Source organism: Phycodurus eques, chromosome 11 (assembly GCF_024500275.1).
Source record: "Phycodurus eques isolate BA_2022a chromosome 11, UOR_Pequ_1.1, whole genome shotgun sequence".
In the NCBI taxonomy this organism is placed as follows: domain Eukaryota; kingdom Metazoa; phylum Chordata; class Actinopteri; order Syngnathiformes; family Syngnathidae; genus Phycodurus; species Phycodurus eques.
This window is the reverse complement of record NC_084535.1, coordinates 12,515,929-12,535,690: the sequence shown is the minus strand read 5'-3', so window position 1 is coordinate 12,535,690 and position 19,762 is coordinate 12,515,929. Positions and strand designations below refer to the sequence as shown.

At 41.0% G+C, this 19,762-nt stretch overlaps 1 protein-coding gene across 4 annotated transcripts in view; it reads left to right on the top strand.

Moving 5' to 3' along the window:
• The window catches only part of LOC133409598 (Kv channel-interacting protein 2), a 125,707-nt gene that overhangs the window by 102,676 nt on the left and 3,269 nt on the right, over window positions 1–19,762 (top strand). For 2 of the 4 annotated variants that reach the window (XM_061689836.1, XM_061689835.1), the window contains exons 2-5: window positions 16,323–16,447; window positions 16,536–16,605; window positions 17,923–17,993; window positions 18,091–18,198. In XM_061689836.1, the coding sequence (XP_061545820.1) occupies window positions 16,323–16,447; window positions 16,536–16,605; window positions 17,923–17,993; window positions 18,091–18,198 (374 nt within the window). Of the gene's footprint in view, window positions 1–5,791; window positions 5,981–14,488; window positions 14,588–16,322; window positions 16,448–16,535; window positions 16,606–17,922; window positions 17,994–18,090; window positions 18,199–19,762 lie in introns of those variants that run through there. The other 2 variants (XM_061689833.1, XM_061689834.1) reach the window with 2 other exon arrangements.

The window sequence follows — 19,762 nt, the reverse complement described above, 5'->3', positions numbered from 1 at the left end:
GTTGCTTTTTCAGTGGGAGGCAAAGCAGCTTCAGGTCTCATTTCAACTCAGACACGCATAAATCCTGCCACCGGCAAATCAAACCCTCCTTTAGACTTGTTTATCCCTCAGCATCCCCTTCACCAATGCCTTTTTCTCTTCATTTCTTCCTGCCTGCTTTTAGACACTGTGAATGGGATGCACAATTGACATAAGCATGGTCTACATTAAGACAAAATTGAGCTTTTTAATGCATGCAAATATAATTTCTGTTTGCCTTTTGAGGCATCAGTTTCCTGCTCTGTGGCATCATTGAATACTGATGAAGACAGCAAGGGGATTCACCTGCCATTATTGTTTACATCCATTTCTTGTTGAACGATGGCTCAATCTCACAACTTCACCCAATGCCAAATCTCACCCTAGTAGATCTTGTCTTTGAATGGAGTTCATGTTTTCTACCATTATCATCTTCAGGAATTTGTAGTCTATCCCAGCTCACCGAGCGAGAGGAGAGGTACAACCTGGACTGATTACCTGTAAACCACATGTTGCATAGAAACAGACAACCATTCACACACTTTCACACCAATTGGCACTTTAAAGTCTTCAGTTACCCTCACGTATATCTTTTTGGACTGCGAGAGGAACTCGGGGATACCCAAAGAGAACCCACACAAGCACAGGATTAACATACATTCCTTTTATCATAGAAAGGCTTAGCTGAAGGCATACTAGCAGGACAAGTTAAGCGAAAAACTGATGCAGGGATTGACGCGGTAACTTTTCAAGTGAACATTCATCAATTAACGTTCAACAAGTTGCTAAGACCCAAAGATCTGTTTTATTTGCGGTTGATGTGGTCCTGATGTCCTCATCAAACTGTGAACCTTTCATCCGTGCTTGATTGGACTGGTTCGCAGCTGAAGCCAGCTCGGTGAATGAGTGGTTGCACATCTGCCAGAGTTCAGAAGTTCAGGTTTCAATCTTAGCATTCTTGTGTCAAGTTTGGTTGTCCTGCCCATCGGTGGGTTTTCTCTGGGTACTCCAACTTCTTCCCTTAATCCAAAAACATGCTTCTTCGGTTATTTGTAGACTTTAAATTGTCCATAGGTGTGAATCTGTGATTAAAAAAAAAAAAAAAAAAAAAAAGATTTTGTCTGGCGATCAGTCGAGAGTGTACCCTGCCTCCAGCCAAAAGTGAGCTGAGAAAGGCCCCAGCTCACCGTGATACTAATGACAAAAAGGGCCGTAAAAATTGGATGAATGGATGGTTCCCAGCAGAGTCAAAAGCTGCTGGGATGAGAATCAGTACCAGCAAATCCGTGGCCATGGTCCTTTTCCAGTAAAGTGTGGCTTGTGTCCTCCAAGTTAGGAGCAAAGGCCTGCCTCAGGTGGTGAAGTTAAAGTATTTCAGGGTTTTATTCATAATGGATGGAGTAGTGCATCGCATTGTTGTGGTGTTGAGAGAGGTAAGCCAATGGCCAATTTACTGGTCAATCTACAGTACATTTCCACCCTCAGCTATACACTTACACACATTGTGGGTAGTGACTGAAAGGAGGTTTCCTTTGTATGTGTCTGGACTCATCATTTGTGATTTCAGTGATCCGGGAGACTCTCAAAGAACAGCTGTGTCTGCTCCACATTAATATGAATCTGTTGAGTTGGCTGAGGCGTCTATTACCAGATGTCTCCCTGGTATGGTGATTCGGGCATGTCCAACTGGGAGGAGACCCTGCGGCAGACCTAGGAAATGCTGGAAGGACTATGTCTCACAGCCGGCCTGAGAATGCCTCAAGGTCCCACCAGTGGAACTAGAACAGGTGGTCTGAGACAGGGAAGCCCTTACATCCCTACTTAGACTGCTGCCCCTGTGACTCAGTGCAGGAGAAGCAGACAAAAATGGATAGATTGAATTTGCTAACATTGGAACTTTTCAGTGTCATTGTTGTAAATGAAGTAATGTTCCCCAAGGAATACTTTCATCTCTGACACTGTCGGCTCGGCTGTAATTAACACTTCTTCATCCTGTTAAGAACAGCATTCTTCACTGGTTGCTACAGTGCCCTCCAGTTTGGATCCAGTGCTTCAAGACGTAGCTGACTTCACAACATAGCATTGTTAATATCAAAGTTAAGTCACAAGAATTCCATACAAGCGGCAAACAACATTGTAACAAGCAATTGACTTCTTGCCTTCCCTCGAATAGGATGGTGCATTTCTGTTTGTTTGGTTTTCAGCCTTCAGTCTGTTTTGTAGTTTCAAACCCTGATCTTGGTTGCGTATCCACCACCGGATGTGTAAGCAGGTGATAGCTGCATCAACTGTGTAAAGTGTTATCATATCAGCAAGTAAGCCAGCAATGATTCACCGAAGTCTTAATGTTCCAGTACAATTTACAATTTACAAAACTGGTATGATTTGTTTACTTCCAATTAAATTCCTGTTGTCCCAAGAGTGATGCTTGTTTACCAATCAGAAGACTGCAGTGTGTTAATGCACCATACCACTGTGGTTGGTACCTTATTAAGGATGGCATCATAATCGACTAATTGACCTGTAAGAATTATGTCGATTGGTTGGAATTGATTGTTGATTCACCACATCTTGAGGCAATTGAGACCAAATGGAGTGTCCCACTTGGCGGCATCTGGCAGCTGCACTGTTGGTTCATTCGCAATTAGTTTGCTGTCCAAAGAAGACAACATGATGTCAGCTATGGAAAGTTGAGCTACTGTACATCCACACAGACCTCTGCTATAGAAAGCATTAGCCTGCTTAATACGGCACAAGCATGGAAACTGTTCGTTGATTTTATTCTTTTAGTCGACTCTTCCCCATTGTCAATTAAGTAAAGTTAGTCAAATGGCCATCTATATGAGACTTTACACGATTCTGATCGGCTTGATCGGTATTTGTCATAATTACGGTTGAGCATCGAGAACCCATTGGAACCGGGACCAAGGTTCCGGTTCTCCCAGAACCGTTCAAATTAAAACATTTGGTTCCCAGTATCGATGCCTAGTCCTCCAACCGTGAAGAAGTGGCGGAAAACAAGAAAATGCGGTGTAAATCAACGAAGAAGAACACGTAGGATGACGTGCTTGTGCCCAACTGCGGCGGCAGCGAACAAAAGTGTGTCTTAACTTCGTTAAAATGAGTGACCAGTCGCCTCAGTGCAAGACAAGATAATATTGATAATAAGATAATATTGTGCAAAGGAGGCTTTCACGGTGTGTAGCGTCTGACGCGCTCCAAGCCTCAGCCTCCACCGCACGGTGCTTCAGTGAAGCTGAGTAAACTGGGTGAGTGGAACAATAAAATACGTCTATGCAAACATTGAGACAGCTAACAAGGTAAACGGTTGGTTGCACTTTTGCACTGATGTTTTATATCGCTTATTTTAGTCTGCAAAACCAACGTAAGAGCTGATGAAAAAAAAACGTTTAACATTGGGCAAAATCTTTACTGTAGCAACTTTACATCACAATGAATTGGGACAAAATTCACATAAACGTCTCACTGTATCACAAACACTAACCTTGTGCCTCATCGGTGGGTAAGGAAAGGAATCAGCGTTTTATAGGCTCTGGTTCCATCCATTAAAAAAATAAATAAATCACCAGTGCCGTGTGAAGTTACTTTTCGTGTCAAAATGCTGAGTTCCGGTGCGTACCCTTCAACATGAAAGACTACAAGCTTAAAACAGGATGTCAAGTTAAAACTTGCACATGTAAACAATTTGACATAATGAAACAGTCCCAAATAACTCTTTAATCAATGCGATATTTAACTTTTATCTGAAACATTAATTAATGAATAGCTAGTCAATTGGGTTTGTTCCACGCACAAAGCCTTTTAGTTCATAGGTTTGTTATTGATACTGGTTATAAAGAACGTCAAGTCAAATGTTCATTTTAGTCAATGCTGCGGGCTGCTAAGAAAATGGATGTTCATAATTTGGACACCCTTTATTTTAAACCATGCAAGCTTTTTTGACTCAGCCCCTCAAAGAACCGGAATCGATAATCGTTTGGAACCGGAATCGAAATAAGGAACCGGAATCGCTCAAATTCAAACGATGCCCAACCCTAGCCATAATTCGCCGATCCGATCAATGACGTCAATTTCACGGCACACCAACAAACAAAAATGTCACAAAAGGTAGATGCACAGTAATTACTCTATGTACTTCCTGCCATGTAATAGAAGAGCATTTATTTGTTCTGTCTGTCACTATGCCTCACTGGCACAAATAGAGGAACAAAGATACATGAGTTCTTGTAAATGAACAATTTGTTAAGCAGTTAAGTAAAATTTGATAATTTCCCATTGCACACCTGAAGATCGCTCATGGCACACTAATGTGGCATGGGACACTGGTTGGGCATCACTGGACTAGAGAATACTTTTGAAGATACTCAGTATACAGTACACAAGTATATGCAGTACATGAACAAGTCATTTAAATAGACACATTGCTCCATCTTGTGACCGGATTGGTGATCGGTTTTGTTTTTTTTAAACCCGGTGATTGCCCCCAAAAATCCTGATTGTGTACAGCCTAATCTAAATGCAGGAGTCATTGTTTTACAATGGAGTTCCATTCCCTAGATGGCGAAGTGACCCGAATTTGTATATTCAGTAATTTGGAGCACTACACTAACCTGACTAAAATCATAATTACTATAAATATTTGTATGACAAACACTCATCCATGAATGTAAAACAAACAAACAAAAGCGATACGTTTGCCAGTAACTGACGGTGCTTTCTTGTGTTGCATCGCAACATGTTTTTTTCACTGGTGCGCAAACTAAACCGTTTGTAAGCTACCTACCCCTTGTACTTTAAAATGCTTGAAACTGCACTTTTGATTAATCTCAATCTTACACATAAAATTGAACCATCAAGTCGATAGTGCGTCATCATGAATACCAGTTTTTAATTGAGTTTGAGTACTGTGAAATGTCAGTGTGACAGATGCCACAGTAGAATCCCCACTGTACACAATTCCAAATTCAATGCATAACCTTAGCCAGATTGCACCTCCAGGCTGTGTGTTTGCTTGTCCATATGTGTTGATTTTACGCTCAGGGAGCGACGACGGCCACATCTGTGACTTTGTCCGTTGCAGCTGACTTTGCCGACTGAAGCCTCTCGGCTGCTTCTCCTAATTTTGTCATTCCTACCTTCCTGCACTCCCTGAGAGTCATCATTTGTTTTTTCTGACTTGGCCCCTTGTCCTCTCTGTTGCTGTTATTTTCTCCTCGAGCTCTTGCCCTCCCCGTCTTGTCTCATTTCATTATTCTCCTCCTTTTCGGTTCTCCCTCCCAAACTAGTGTGTGTAGTACCCCTCCTCAAAGCATTCCCCCGCTCCATCTTTCCCTCACTCAATGCCATCACTGGCCCAATTAAGCGTGGGGAGGGACATAGCGGGAGGAGAGTCGGAGAGGTGAGACAAGAAAGGGGGAGGAAGACAGACAAAAGAGTGGAGACAGTTTGAGAGTCAGCATCTGCAAAGAATAAATAACTGCCACCACCATCCTGCTAGGACACACACACACACAATGAATTGTCCGAACTTCACCTGGGACCTAAACAACCTTTGACAGCCTCTGAAGTGGTGGCAGCGGGGGCGGAACGGCAAGTAGACAGCCCCTGCTCCCTCACGCTTACCATTCCCGATGAGGGAACGCGGGGAATAACAATCCAGCCTCTGTGAGAAGAACCAGCAGACCGCTGCTACGCGGTCTCAGGATGGCGGAATACCGGCACATAGAGGGGGACTAAAGTGAAGAGTTGAAAACGCAGCTAAGGAGGCGGACGTGCAAGATTTTTGCCTGTCAGAATCAGAGAGGAGGAAAGAGGACGATGCATCTGTTCTTCCGAGACAAGTGGGAGGTGGAGGGCCTGCAGACGGTGGGAATCCTCCTGGTGGTGTGCAGCTCTCTCAAACTGATGCACTTTTTGGGGCTTATCGACCTTACCACGGCAGGTAAGATGAATGGTAAGCGAATGAGGGAGGGGTGCACGCCCATAAGCTACAATGATGACAAATGATGCTTGTAGCGAAGTTTGACAGGGAGCATGTAAAAATGCACATTTCATACCTCTTGGGCACTTCATTGGGTGCTGTTTTACCATATTGGCGACTCAAAACACCTCTCAGTTTATAACCACTGCAAACCACAACAACAAACACATTGATCATTTAAAACAATTTCATAGTAAAGTATCTACTGTATCCCTGTTAATGGATCCTCATTAGATTTTGCTGATGTTTGCACAAAACTTCTCAACATATCGGTCGTCTCTCTGCATCCTTGCTGCTAAACTTCATGCAAGCAGTCCACGTTGTAGTTTGATGGTCATATCTATTTTGAGTTCTAATTTTTCAGCATATACCATAGTGATAGTAGATATGGAAAATTGACAAAATTATTGCTACACTGTGGTCATTAGACCAGAAAGTGAGAATTGAAGATATGGACCATGGGAAGACTTTTTGCTGATGTGTGTGTGTGTGTCTGTGGGTGGGTGTGTGTGGGTGTGTGTGCCGGCCGACTGGTTAGAGCGTCAGCCTCACAGTTCTGAGGACCTGGGTTCAATCCCCGGCCCCGCCTGTGGGGAGTTTGCATGTTCTCCCCGTGCCTGCGTGGGTTTTCTCCGGGCACTCCGGTTTCCTCCCACATCCCAAAAAACATGCATTAATTGGAGACTCTAAATTGCCGGTAGGCATGACTGTGAGTGCGAATGGTTGTTTGTTTCTATGTGCCCTGTGATTGGCTGGCAACCAGTTCAGGGTGTACTCCCGCCTCCTGCCCAATGACAGCTGGGATAGGCTCCAGCATGCCCGCGATCCTAGTGAGGAGAAGCGGCTCAGAAGATGGATGGATGTATGTGTGCGTGTGTGTGGCAATTTTTGTTGTACCTGGGCAACGGTGTGGCTCATAATCTCTTTTGTAGTTCATCCAAAAGATGGTTTTGTTTTGTTTGTGGGTTGTTCTTCCACACCAAACTCCTCCAAGCACAACCTTGCTTTGTGCGCTGCAGAACAGGAAAGGGCCTTCTACAAACTGTTCCCACAAAGTTGGAAGTATAGAATTCTCCAAAGTGAAAAATAATTTAAAATGAAGGGGGAGATAAAGGTTGTATGGCACTGCTTTGTTGATTTATGTCTGTACTTAAATACTTTTAGTGTACTCTAAATTGTAAGTTAAGAGCCCGAAAGGAGAGAAGAAGTAAAAGATAGGGAAGGACATGTCACTAAATTTATGGGGAGACTGGGGAAAATAATCCCTCCATCCATTGTCTACAGTGCTTGTCCTCATTAGGGTCGCTGGTGAGTTGGAGCCAATCTCAACTGACTTTGGGCAAGCCCTGGACGGGGCACCAATCAATTGCATGGCACATATACGTAGACAAACAACTATTCACACTCACATTCACACCTATCTGCACAGTATGGAGAGTCCCTAAGTGGATGCGGAAGGGGGGGAAAAAAAACAAGCTTGAAAACTAAAAACTCTGCAAGATCTTGCAAAACTTTCTTTCATATTAATGTACTTCTAGGTAAACAAACATGGCTTCTGAGGTGCAGGGGCTTCTAAAGTCACTGTTTTTGAGAAACATACACTGGAACTCACATTCTTTTGGAGCAAACAAACAGACCCCTTTTAATTATTTTTCAGTCACATTAATCGTAACAACACTGCTTCCTCAGTCATCCTTGCACCTCACTCTCCAGTCAAGACCTGCCGACCTATGCTGCATATATTTCTTAAATTAATAATGGTACATTAAACTACTGTACTACAATTGGCTGGCAACCAGTTCAGGGTATACTCCGCCTCCTCCCCGGTGATAGCTGGGATAGGCTCCAGCACGTCCGCGACCCTAGGAGAAGCGGCTCAGAAAATGGATGGATGGATGGATGGATAAACTACTGTATGTATAGATGAAGATAAGACTTGGTGTATGAACAAAGACAGATATCGTATGTTTGAAGCATTGTTGTCTTTCATTCATTACTGGTGCCACAAAGAAAATGCACTGCTCTTTCCTAGCCCAATCTCATTGTTTTGAGCTCAAGCCATTCATTCAGTCTTGGATCAATTCACTTCACAGAATGCAGCAATAACAAGCAATGAAATAAGACTGGAAATAAAATGTTTGTGCATCATGTTGTGTGCGCTATGTAACAGTCTGAAATTGTGTGGATGCAGCCACCAGCCACCCTGCGCCGAATGCATGTCTTCCGTGTCAGATGTAATTCTAATTACAGTAACCCTTCAAACTTGTTTAGCGTTGTTCTTACATCAATTGTATTAACTTTTCTTTTTCTCAACGTTCACTTGAATTTCTTGCAGCAGATTGGGAGAGGCAAATATCAAGTGTCATTCTGTTTAGAAAAACTTCATATTCACAGTAAAATATTTTGCAGATATAACTCGAGTCACTGTCAATCTTAATTGTATACAAAGCTTCGATACACGTAGCTCACTGTGTGAGCCGCGCGCTGGCCCACCAGAACAATGACAAGTTATCGTGTCTGGAAAAAAGTATCGTGTCCGTATTGTTCACCGACCGATTTGTCAATATATTAATTTGCATGACCGGCCTACTGGTTGGGACCCAAAATTGGGTTGCGGACCTATTTTGGGTGTGTCGCAGACAGCTGCATTCAATAAGGGCGCTAGGGGTGCTGATTCACATTGAAAAAGAAAAAAAATGTTCAAGATTGAAAATGAAATATTATAATACACATTTTATGTATATCTATTATAGGTGGTTTTCCAGTTCAGTTGCATTCGGTCGTGTTGCTCGATGTGTGGCGGGCCTTTTAATACCAACCTGAAGTCACTGATGGTGTAGTAGTGGTTCACTTGCCTGATTCACTGTGCAGGCAGCGTGGGGTCGCTTCCCACTCATTGACGTGAGTGTGAATGGTTAAGTCAAGTTCATTTACATAGCCCATAATCACAAAAGAGTCTCAAAGTGCTTCACAGGCCTACAGTTGACAAAGATTGACGACATCGAAACCCCCCAGTCGGACAAGGAAAAACTCAAAATCCCATTAAGGAAAAAATGGTTCTGTCTCTATATGTACCCTATGATTTTCTGGCAACCAGTCCAGGGTGTTGTCTGCCTTTCGCCCATTCAGCTGGGATAGGCTCCAGGTCGCCCATGACGTCATGACATGACATGACATGACATGTTAAGTGAAATAGAAAAATAGATCGATAGAAATAGACACCTTTTTAAATCAGGATTGCAGTGATGCTTTGCTTTGCCGCTTTCATCAGCAAGTGTGAGGCTGGTTTAACAAGTGATACAGTCAATGTTTGGTCCCGCTCTGGTCTTAATCTTCAACAGTGTGCTGTATCAACATGCTCGCTGCATTCTCTTTGCCTTGAGAAACTCAGATCTCTGGGGTGTCAGGAATCGAGAGGCTCCTTCAAAATGAATATTGAAGAAATGTGTTTGCCAAGGAGATATAAATAGAGCTGATGATTTTGTTTTTTTCCTGAAGTGGAGTGAAGTTGTGATGGCCTGTCAAAGTGTACCTCGGGAAACTGTTAGACTCAATGCACAATCACTGCAGGGCAAGTGTCATGATGCTGCATAATGTTGCCTTTTTACTGTTCGTTTGAAAGATGTTTATGTTCATTCGTTCCCATTTTAGGGAAAATGACGTGCAACTTGTGACACTTGCAGGAAAAAGCACCATCTGTCCATCCCTATTCTATAGTGCGCCGCATATCCCCATCAGCATCTATCCCAGCTGACTTTGGGCGAGAGGCGGTGGACACTCTGGTAGCGCTGCAACGGTTATTCGAATAACTCAAATAATTCGATTACAAACAAGTTTAATTCATGCACTAACTCACAGGTATCAAACTCAAGGCCTGAGGGACAGATCTGGCCCATCACACCACATTATGTGGCCCACTAAAGCAAGGAAAGCGGTCTTCTTCATGTTTCTTGCTAAATAGGTTTGTTGTTTTCGTCCGTAATTTTTCTTCACTTTTAACAGATTTTCTTTTTTCACCAAATCCCATCTTGACATAAAGTGAACAATGGTTGTATACTTAATATTTGTGTCACAATTTTCCATGCCTTATGATTTCAAATTCAATTAGTTGTTAACAATATATGTAACAATCAATGGCATATCTAAATGAAATAATATGGTGATGTGACTATAAAGTTATATGGTTCTTATAGTCATAAGGGCCATCTGAGGGAAACCATAACTATAATGTGGCCCATAGCAAAAATGAGTTGAGACACCCCTGCACTAACTGCGTGGCCACAACTGAGCCCAGAGGCCCTCAATGTGCAAACTGGCTAACTAGTCAGTTAACTGCCAGCCACTATCAACCAACAGCCAACAACAGCCAGATCTACACTCTCATTGGTTTACTCCCACGTAACGCAACAAGTCAGGCCCTGCCTTTAAAAGCCACACACATTCAAAGTAACAGATACTACAGTGTAGAACATGAAGCTGGAGGCCCCAAGTGGACAAAAATAATACCTGGATCTCACATGCATGTTTTGTATTGGTATTCTGCATAAGGCTTTAAAATGTATATTAAAAAACAAAATAAATATATGGTTGCTACCGGTATGGTCATGGACGGTTCTGGAACCTTAAAAGCTAATCTCAATATGCTGGAAAAATGCATGAATGGAACATATTGAATAGAAATTGTTTTCTTTGAGGCTCACTTGGTTAAATGTCTTAAAGCAGTTGTACAGGAGAAATGACAGCAGCAGCCTGCTTTCTTTGATTAGACGTGCGCGCACACACATACAAACACATGCACATCCGAAAGGGATCATGTGTTTGTATGCACATGTTGATTAAAATGAAGGTTAATCCCTCAGAGTGGCTTCTCTTTCCTAGAAACACTCTGATTTGCGCCAGAATATATAACAATATGCAACGTTTTCCATGATTCCCAGAGGTGGGAAATCCAGAGAGACGAGAAGGACTATTTCTGAGTCAATTATTTTTTTTATTTTATTGTATTTGCAGTTTGCCTGGAGAACCAATGACATTGTTCGCACTATATTTGCTTCAGTCCTCAAGTTGTGTGCTAATAAAATGGTGTAATGAGTCATGTCATCCGACTCAATGACGTGAAATATAATGAAATGGAAAACTATAATGAATGCAGAGTGGTCCTGCTTGGTATAATTTAAGCACCCATCATGCTCTGTGGAATGCATCGTTTTGAATCAAGATGGCTCAGTGAGAGTTTGTTGTTGTTTTTGTTGAACAGATGGAGCATGTTCTCACGAGAATTTAGTACCATTATGTACAAAAAGTAATTAGTTGAGAACAGACCGAAATCTATTTAAATCACTTTATATTGTGTATATTATCCTTTGTTTTTATGCAAATTAAACTTAATTAAATCTGTTCTGAATAACAAAAAAAAAATGCTATAACAAAGGGGTAGTCTAGACTTTAATCTAGTCATAATTTAGCAGGTAGCAATATTAATAGTGGAGTATGTTGCTTGCAAACACGTTAATTCAATTAGGTACGCATTACAAAATCACTTTCAAAATGTAGAGTCTGAAAATAATAAGGGCAACCTCTATAAAAAAAAAAAAAAATCCATTTTCAGGCTGGAATTTTAATTAATAAAACCTGAGACAAACACTCATAAGACAAAGATCAATATTAGCAAAATTAACTTTTGTATCAAAGCACTTATGTCCCTTACAGGCCACCTTAGTCGTGGGGCATCAGAGGTTAAGCTAATGGCCTTCACCAAACAGGCCTGCATTTTTGACAGACAAAGTTTGGATTATGTCCGTATAACGTGCGATACTAATCAACTGACTTAGTGACTTGTGTCATCAAATTTGAGATTTCAAGCCCAAACCTTAGAGCTGTGAGGCAGATGTGCTCACCACTATCACCCTGTGTTGCCCATGCCGATACGATACATATAGCATATGTACATTTATTCTGGGGGGGTTCACATCCTGAAATTGCTTCGCACTAGTTCAGTATCTAGTTAAACATACTGGTTGTCTTCTCTGTCGCCTGAGGATACTGTAGCCTTAATAGTCTTGTGGAAAAACTCAAGTCCACCCCCTCATTTCTTTGACGTCTTAATGGATCCCACCTGGACCTCAGCAATCCTCCTTGTTCCCTCAAAATCTGAATTCATTTTTGTTGTCGCTGTTGCTATCTTGGTTGATTTATTGGCTATTGTAGCTCAAATGCATGTAACCTAGTAATATCATAAAAATTTAATTAACTGGGTGTTGCCTGTGAGTTCAAATCCAGCTGTATGGTATACTCCCGATATAGTGAGCAGGCCTTTAGGAATCATCTAAGAATGTGATGGAGGAATACACTATGCATGCAGGGGGTGTGATCTCAGTAGCCCCGCAGTCAGTCGTGTGCAGTGTGCACGTGGCACTGAGGGATGCACAGTGCAAGGGTAGAACGTCACCAGAATTAGCATGAAAATATGTTTTGAAAACTTTGCTGCAAGACATTTCCCCACTATACACTTACTAACAAATTTGCAGATTATCACTTCATTCTCATAAATTCTGATGGAAAGTTTCTGGTATTGAAAATGTTGTTAGCGTCCTACGCTAATCACTACAGCGTTTTTATACAGATTTGGACTTTTCATCTCTGACCATAATATCTATTTCCTCTAATAGTGGACTGGGTGTATATTTACTCACCCTTGCTGAATTTGCTCACTTACAAAGTCTCTAATTTTATGGTTGTTTATTGATTGTGGTAATAGACAGAAGATAAATCCAAAATGAGTAAAAAATAAAAATGAAACATAAGAAACACCCACAATAGTAAAGTTATCAAATGTGAGGTAATGAGTGAGGTACCGGTAAGTGTTTGATCTCCAAGCATAACACAACTTAGTACTTGGTGGAGTGACCCTTGTTGACAGAAATGAGACATATCTTGTAGTCGTGTATGAGGGATTTTGGCCCATTCCACTATGCAGACACTCTCTAAGTGCTGCAAATTTCTTGGCTGCTGCTCGAAGCTTCAGCTCCCTCGACAGGTTTTCTATTGGGCTGAGGTCTGAAGTATGACAACACCACACCATGGACTGTAATATGCTTCTTCTTGAGACACGCCTTTGTTGCCCAGGCAGTATGTTTTGGGTCATGCCCGAAGACCCATCCCCGACCCATCTTCAGTGTTTTTGCTGAGGAAGGGAGGTTTTTTTTCCGCCTGGTCCATGGCTAACATTAGTTGGACCCTCAATGCGAGGAAATCAAAACCTGTTTCCTCCTCCATGCTTGACTGCAGGGATGTTCTTTGGGTCATCCTCATTTTTTTTTTCATTCTCGAAAAAAGATGAGTTGAGTTGATAGCTCAGCTTTGGTTTCATCTGACCACAGCCCTTTGTCCCAAGCCTTCACCAAGTCATTTTGATGTTTATTTGCCAACTTAACGGCGGTCTGTGCTAAGGATGCAACGATATTGTAGATCCATACTCCAGACTTTTAAAAACAAATGCTCCGATACTACACGCAAAATTGTTACTCCAAAAAATGAAACGTGTGCCAGGTTCAAGAAAAGTTTATGTTCAGGTTTTAACACTATATAATTAAAGTAAAACACAATTTCATCACAATTGCAAGACGCTGTTGCATTGTCAAGTATCGGTACTTGGTATCAGCGAATACTCAAATATATGTACGTGCACTTGTACTCTGTTTGGGGGAAAAAAAGTGGTATTGTGTATCCCCAGTCTTTTACTGCAATATTTCAGTCCATTGCATTTTTTCTTTACTTGTTCCTCGATATTGTTTGATGACAGCAATTTTGAACCGTCTTTTTTCAATTCATTGTTCAATAATTGTATACCAAGCTACATGCTTGCTCCTAATGTATTTTACCTTGACTTCTGATTTCAGAACAAGTTATCCATCAGTTAGTTGTTTTTTAAAAAAATCAGTAATCAAATGCAGCACCAATTATGAAATAAGGCAATTAGACATTCCTATGGTTTCACAGTTATAACTGTCCCTTTGAGTGCAATCATAGCTCTGATGAGACACCTCTGGTGCAGATCATTTAGACCACTGAGGTGGCATGCCTGTTATCACGACAACTAAAAAGCAAGCGTAAAGGCAGTTTTTGAGTACATGTTCACTTATTGTATGCAGTCTATTTCCTCTGTGTATAGAAATGAACTCGTATAATATAACGTTGGACTTGGAGGTGGTTAGAATGGGGTAGCAAATTAGATGTCACGCTCTAGTGAAATGATGTTGATATTAACCAGTATGGGATTGGTTTCTAAGGTTTAACGTGGATCTCTCATTACTTGGCCAGGTCAGCAGGCAATCATAGAGCATGCCAGCGTGTTTTCATGTGTCTTTGGCATGATGTATGTACTAAGGCGTCTGATTTTATATAAATAATTTTTTTTGTACTGCATGTAACCGGTGTTTCTAACCTTTGTGCTATGGTTGGTGATTACAGGCAATCCTTCCAACAGCCAAAGCAAAAAAAGCATAAAGCAGCGATTCCTCAAGCTGCTGCCATGCTGCACGCCCTCGGCCGCCCCCTCAATCAGTCAAAGCAAGTCCTCCTTCACTCTATACACGTCTTCATTTTATCTCATGTGTCCTGCCTCTCTGGAGGATCAGCACCACGCAGCTGTTGACATGTGGCTACAATAGCCCCAAGAAAGACACTTGAACACCATAATGGATACACTGTATACAGTAGTTGCCTGATATGTACTGCAGAGAACACTACATTCATGCCAGGTTTTTAAACTGAACTTTCTTGCTTTTGACAATTTTTTTTTTTATGGGGGGGATTCGCATTATCCACGAGAAATTATGGTACATTTAAATTTTTATTGTCACAGCCCGCAAAGTGACACAATTCGGAAAGTCCTCGGTTATATTACAATTTTCGTATTTGAAACAGTTTTTTTTGTTTTGTTTTGTTTATTTCAGATCGTGTTACATTTGTGTTTCTTTGGAACAATAATTAAGACGTCAACATGGGACAAAATGGTATCTATTCATTCAATTTTGACAAAGACATGACATTCTCTCTCTTATAGATTCAAAATTATACCTGTTCTAGGTGTCCAGTGGACATCAAGTACAAAAGGAAAACAATTTATTGAGCAGCCAATGTTGGGGTTTTCTATTGGAAAATCATGTTCTTTTGGCATGTGCCAAAGATCAGGCTAGGATCTAAACTGTGAACATTTGATTGACATGTTTGTGTTGATGTGATATTTAGAATATGGATTTGTGTACATGATAAGTGACAGAAAGACGGGTGTGATAGTTGGTGAATTGTGGGCATTTGTTAATGTGGTCAATGTTATTATTTAGTATACCTTTTTTACAGGCTTCTCATGTTCTCATTTTCCTACTCAGTTTTTATTCAATGTGGGGACATCTCATTATAAGGGCTCATTTATTTTGCGTTTTAATATTTAATTTTACTTTAGTTCTCGATTTCTTAATAATGTACACTGAAATGCACCTATAATTATTTTGTGTTTACGTATATACAAAGATGACTGTATTGCCACAAATAATGAATGGGTATTATATTGAGTTTGTATAACACATCATATTACCAATATATTAGTGCAACTAGAGTTTAAAACAAAATAAAAAGGACTGCAGAGAAACCGAGAAATGCTGCTGTTTTGGTTAGCAACAGAGTTCAAATGGGCAACGTGTGTCTGAATGATCGTGCCTATGAACTGAGATATTCACAATTGTGTGTATGTAGGTCTGTATGAGGGAGACATTTAATTTGTGTCTAATGGTTACCTGGCAACTGCATGGGGCATGGCATAAATTAGAGTAGTGACACTATTTGAGGAAATAGTGAGTGTGTGTGCGTGTGGGTGTGAGCGAGTGTATTTGTTCATTTATATGGATGTGATAGTACAGAGCGAGAGCGAGGGAGATTTATATGCACGTTGACAGTTTATTGTTCATTTTAGTGGGTTATAAAGGAAATAGCTTGTAGAGGTCGAGCTCGGCGTAAGAGTGTGAATAAAACATAAAATGTCTGCTGCTTACGGTGTCTGCACATCTTTTTGTCACACTGTCTTGACTCCCATCATCAGTGGGACATCACTTTCTCCTCAACGTACTCTACAACTTAATTTGAGCTTTGTTTTTTTTTTCTTTTTCGAAAAATCTGCATTTTAAAGGTGTCTAATTGCTCTATTAGTCGAGGTTATCTTCATACCGCGACAAGACTTGAGTTTAACATGAGACATAAACGTACATGCTTGTCGTGATGCTAACACGAGTGTGTGTCCCTCACGCAGACAGTGTAGAAGATGACTTTGAGCTCTCCACCGTGTGCCATCGGCCAGAAAGCATGGACAAGCTGCAGGAGCAGACAAAGTTCACCAAGAAGGAGCTGCAGGTTCTCTACCGGGGCTTCAAAAATGTACGTCTGGTTAAAGAAAAGACCGATAACAAATATGAAACTGTTTTTGATTATTGCTTCCTGTTTCATCGACGTTTTTGTTTGCCAGGAGTGTCCGAGCGGTGTGGTGAATGAGGAGAACTTTCAGAACATCTACTCCCAGTTCTTTCCTCAGGGAGGTGAGGCGCAAATGATAAACAGTAGTCTCCTACTCTTTGCCGATGATAGGGATTGAGCAGTACCGCGAGTAGCGAAAAAGCAAAAGTAATTGATGCCCCCCTAAAATGTTTGTATTTGCCTATATTAATAGTTTAACTGTAAAGATAATACAAAATTTCAAACATCTTATTTTACCCTTAAAAATAAATGTCTTAGAGATTATTTGTTTTTGAAAAAAATGCACCTGGACGGTATGCACCTGAACATACGGTAAAGACTCTCCCCTAACATCTTCCGCTAACAACCCAGGCTAACCTACACTCTTCCCTGACATACAAAGATACAAACCTTGTCTCTAAGTCAAGATATATTTCTTCAACATACTTCCTTGAATGCAATTCCTGTTTAGTTTTGGGGTCATCTGGTGGCATTTTAGAGCAGTGATTCTTAACCTGGATGCCGTGGCGCTGTGAAAGATCATTAGGGGGTGCTGCTGGAAATTATCCAATTTCACTTGATATGTGCCAACATTAATATTTATGATTTCGAAATATATTTTGTTCATCTCTCTATGCCACCGAAGTATAGTGACAGGCAGAACAATTAAATGTTATTCCATTAGATGGCAGAATGTACAATTAGCCAGTGTTTCCACCTGTTGCCATTCATACAACAGAATACATAAGTCATGGCTTTCCGGCAAGTATATCAGCTTTGTGTTTCAATTACATTGGCCCAGATTTCTCACTGAGTAAGTCCCTTTGTGAGTAAATTGAGACGAGATGATCATCATTTCAATATTTATACTTTTTGTGACATTTTTGTTTGGTGTTGTGCTGTAAGATCTTTCTACCGTGTAATGGCTACCTTGACTCAATAAAGGTTGGGAATCGGTTTATCCGAGTGTTCTCGAAAGACCACAAAAACTGCAAATAGGTGAGTTTTCCAGTGGATAACAAAAAATACACTAAAAAAAAAAGGTAAATTCACAAATATGAATGGCGAATAGGCAAGGGATTATTGTACAATAGAGCCTCTACAGATCTGACTCGTATCCCCATACGAAATAATGTAAATATTCTGTGCTAAGGTCACTTTCACCATCATGAACCCTTTATTAACAATAGAGGTGATGTTTTTATTACATTTTAACATCTCATTGTGTTATTGTGTTAAATACTTTTTTTTTTTTTGTAAAATTAGATGTTAACCACTTTTCCTGCAGTAGTATTTGGGATCTTTTTTATTGTTATCTAGGCTACTGTATATTTAGCATGCTGCTAATCTCAATTTCCTGTTTGGAGGGCTTCCTTTACCTGTGTGCTTTATCTTTGCAGATTCAAGTACGTACGCACACTTCCTGTTTGAAGCCTTTGACACTGACAAGAACGGCTCAGTTAGTTTTGAGGTGATCTTTTGATTCTTTCTCTATTCGGCACCCTTGAACAAATAAGCAGGTCGTTGTTGTTGCAAGAGCCATACTAACATATTTCCTCCTGTGTCAGGACTTTGTATTTGGCCTGTCTATCATCCTGAGAGGGACAATTAACGACCGCTTAAACTGGGCGTTTAACCTCTACGACCTTAACAAGGATGGCTGCATCACCAAAGACGTCAGTTTGCTTCTCTTTTTTTTAATCAATTATTTAATCACTCATTAACCTTAGGTTTGTATTATGCAAAGTACTCTGCTCCAAATCTGATGTTGAGCTGAGTGATCATGCAATTTATATGCTGTTATTTGTTTGTTAGTTTATTTTAAGAGTAAAACTTTTTTTTTTCTACAAACAGATTTGCTTTGGCCCATTATTGTTTGCAGAGCACGATGAATGATTTATCATGACTTTTATCGATTTATTTATAAGCCTAAAAAGATCCATCCATTTTCTGTACTGCTTATCCTCACTAGGGTCACGGGCGTGCTGAAGCCTATCCCAGCTATCTATAATTGGTCGCATACAGCTTTTAATATTTTTTTAATCCATGTTGGCCCATATATTATTATTAATTATATATTTTTTTAATTTATGACCTTTAATGTTTTTAGATGTAAACTCACCTGTCACGATATGTAATCTTATGGTATTGGACTGGACCCAAAAGCAGACTGAGGTGGAGGGAGTAGAGGAGAATGGTTTATTTAGAAGTAGCTCAAGGTTAGTATTTCCAACGCGTGAGGGTGATCTGAAGGAGCAAGGAACTGGCAGGTGAGCAGGTGAACGAGCTTGACGACGTGGTTGGAGCGGGGAGTGAAGCGGGAGATTTGGGAGGAATACTGGAAGCGGAGAAGAACACAAGAGGATGAGTTCTAGTGGGGATAGCCAGGTAATCAACTTACAAACAGGAGGCGTAGTCTCGAGAGTTGGCCTGTGTACTACGAATGAGTGCGAATACTCTGGCGCTGGATCCCAGGGTCAGGCAGGCTTAAATACAGGCAGTGATGAGTGCTGATTGGGAACAGGTGCGCGGGCGAGGAGGTGGTGATGCTGGAGAGAGAGAGAGAGAGAGAGAGAGAGAGAGAGAGGGAAAAGGGAGGCACAAAGCGCCACCCAAGGTCCAAAAAAAGAACTTCCGGGCACAGATCATGAGACTGACCCATTATTATAAATTTCCAGACCTAGTGAAGTGATAAATCATGCCATTATTTTTTTATCATGATAAACATTTTATATTTGGAAAAAATAGTTTATAGTGTATTTGTATGTATTAGACACTATTATAGAGTATAAAACTACTTTATGGATTTCCGTTGATCAATTATTGCAGATGTACTACACTGACTAAGCCATTTATTTATTTACGAGGTCAAACATTTTTATTAATCTAATTACTGTATTATCATTTTGCAGGACTAGTAGACTCTCCATCCATCCATCCATTTTCTGAGCCGCTTCTCCGCACTAGGGTCGCGGGCGTGCTGGAGCCTATCCCAGCTATCATCGGGCAGGAGGCGGGGTACACCCTGAACTGGTTGCCAGCCAATCGCAGGGCACATACAAACAAACAACATTCACACTCACATTCACACCTACGGCAATTTAGAGTCCCCAATTAATGCATGTTTTTGGGATGTGGGCGGAAACTGGAGTGCCCGGAGAAAACCCACGCAGGCACGGGGAGAACATGCAAACTCCACACAGGCGGGACCGGGGATTGAACCCGGGTCCTCAGAACTGT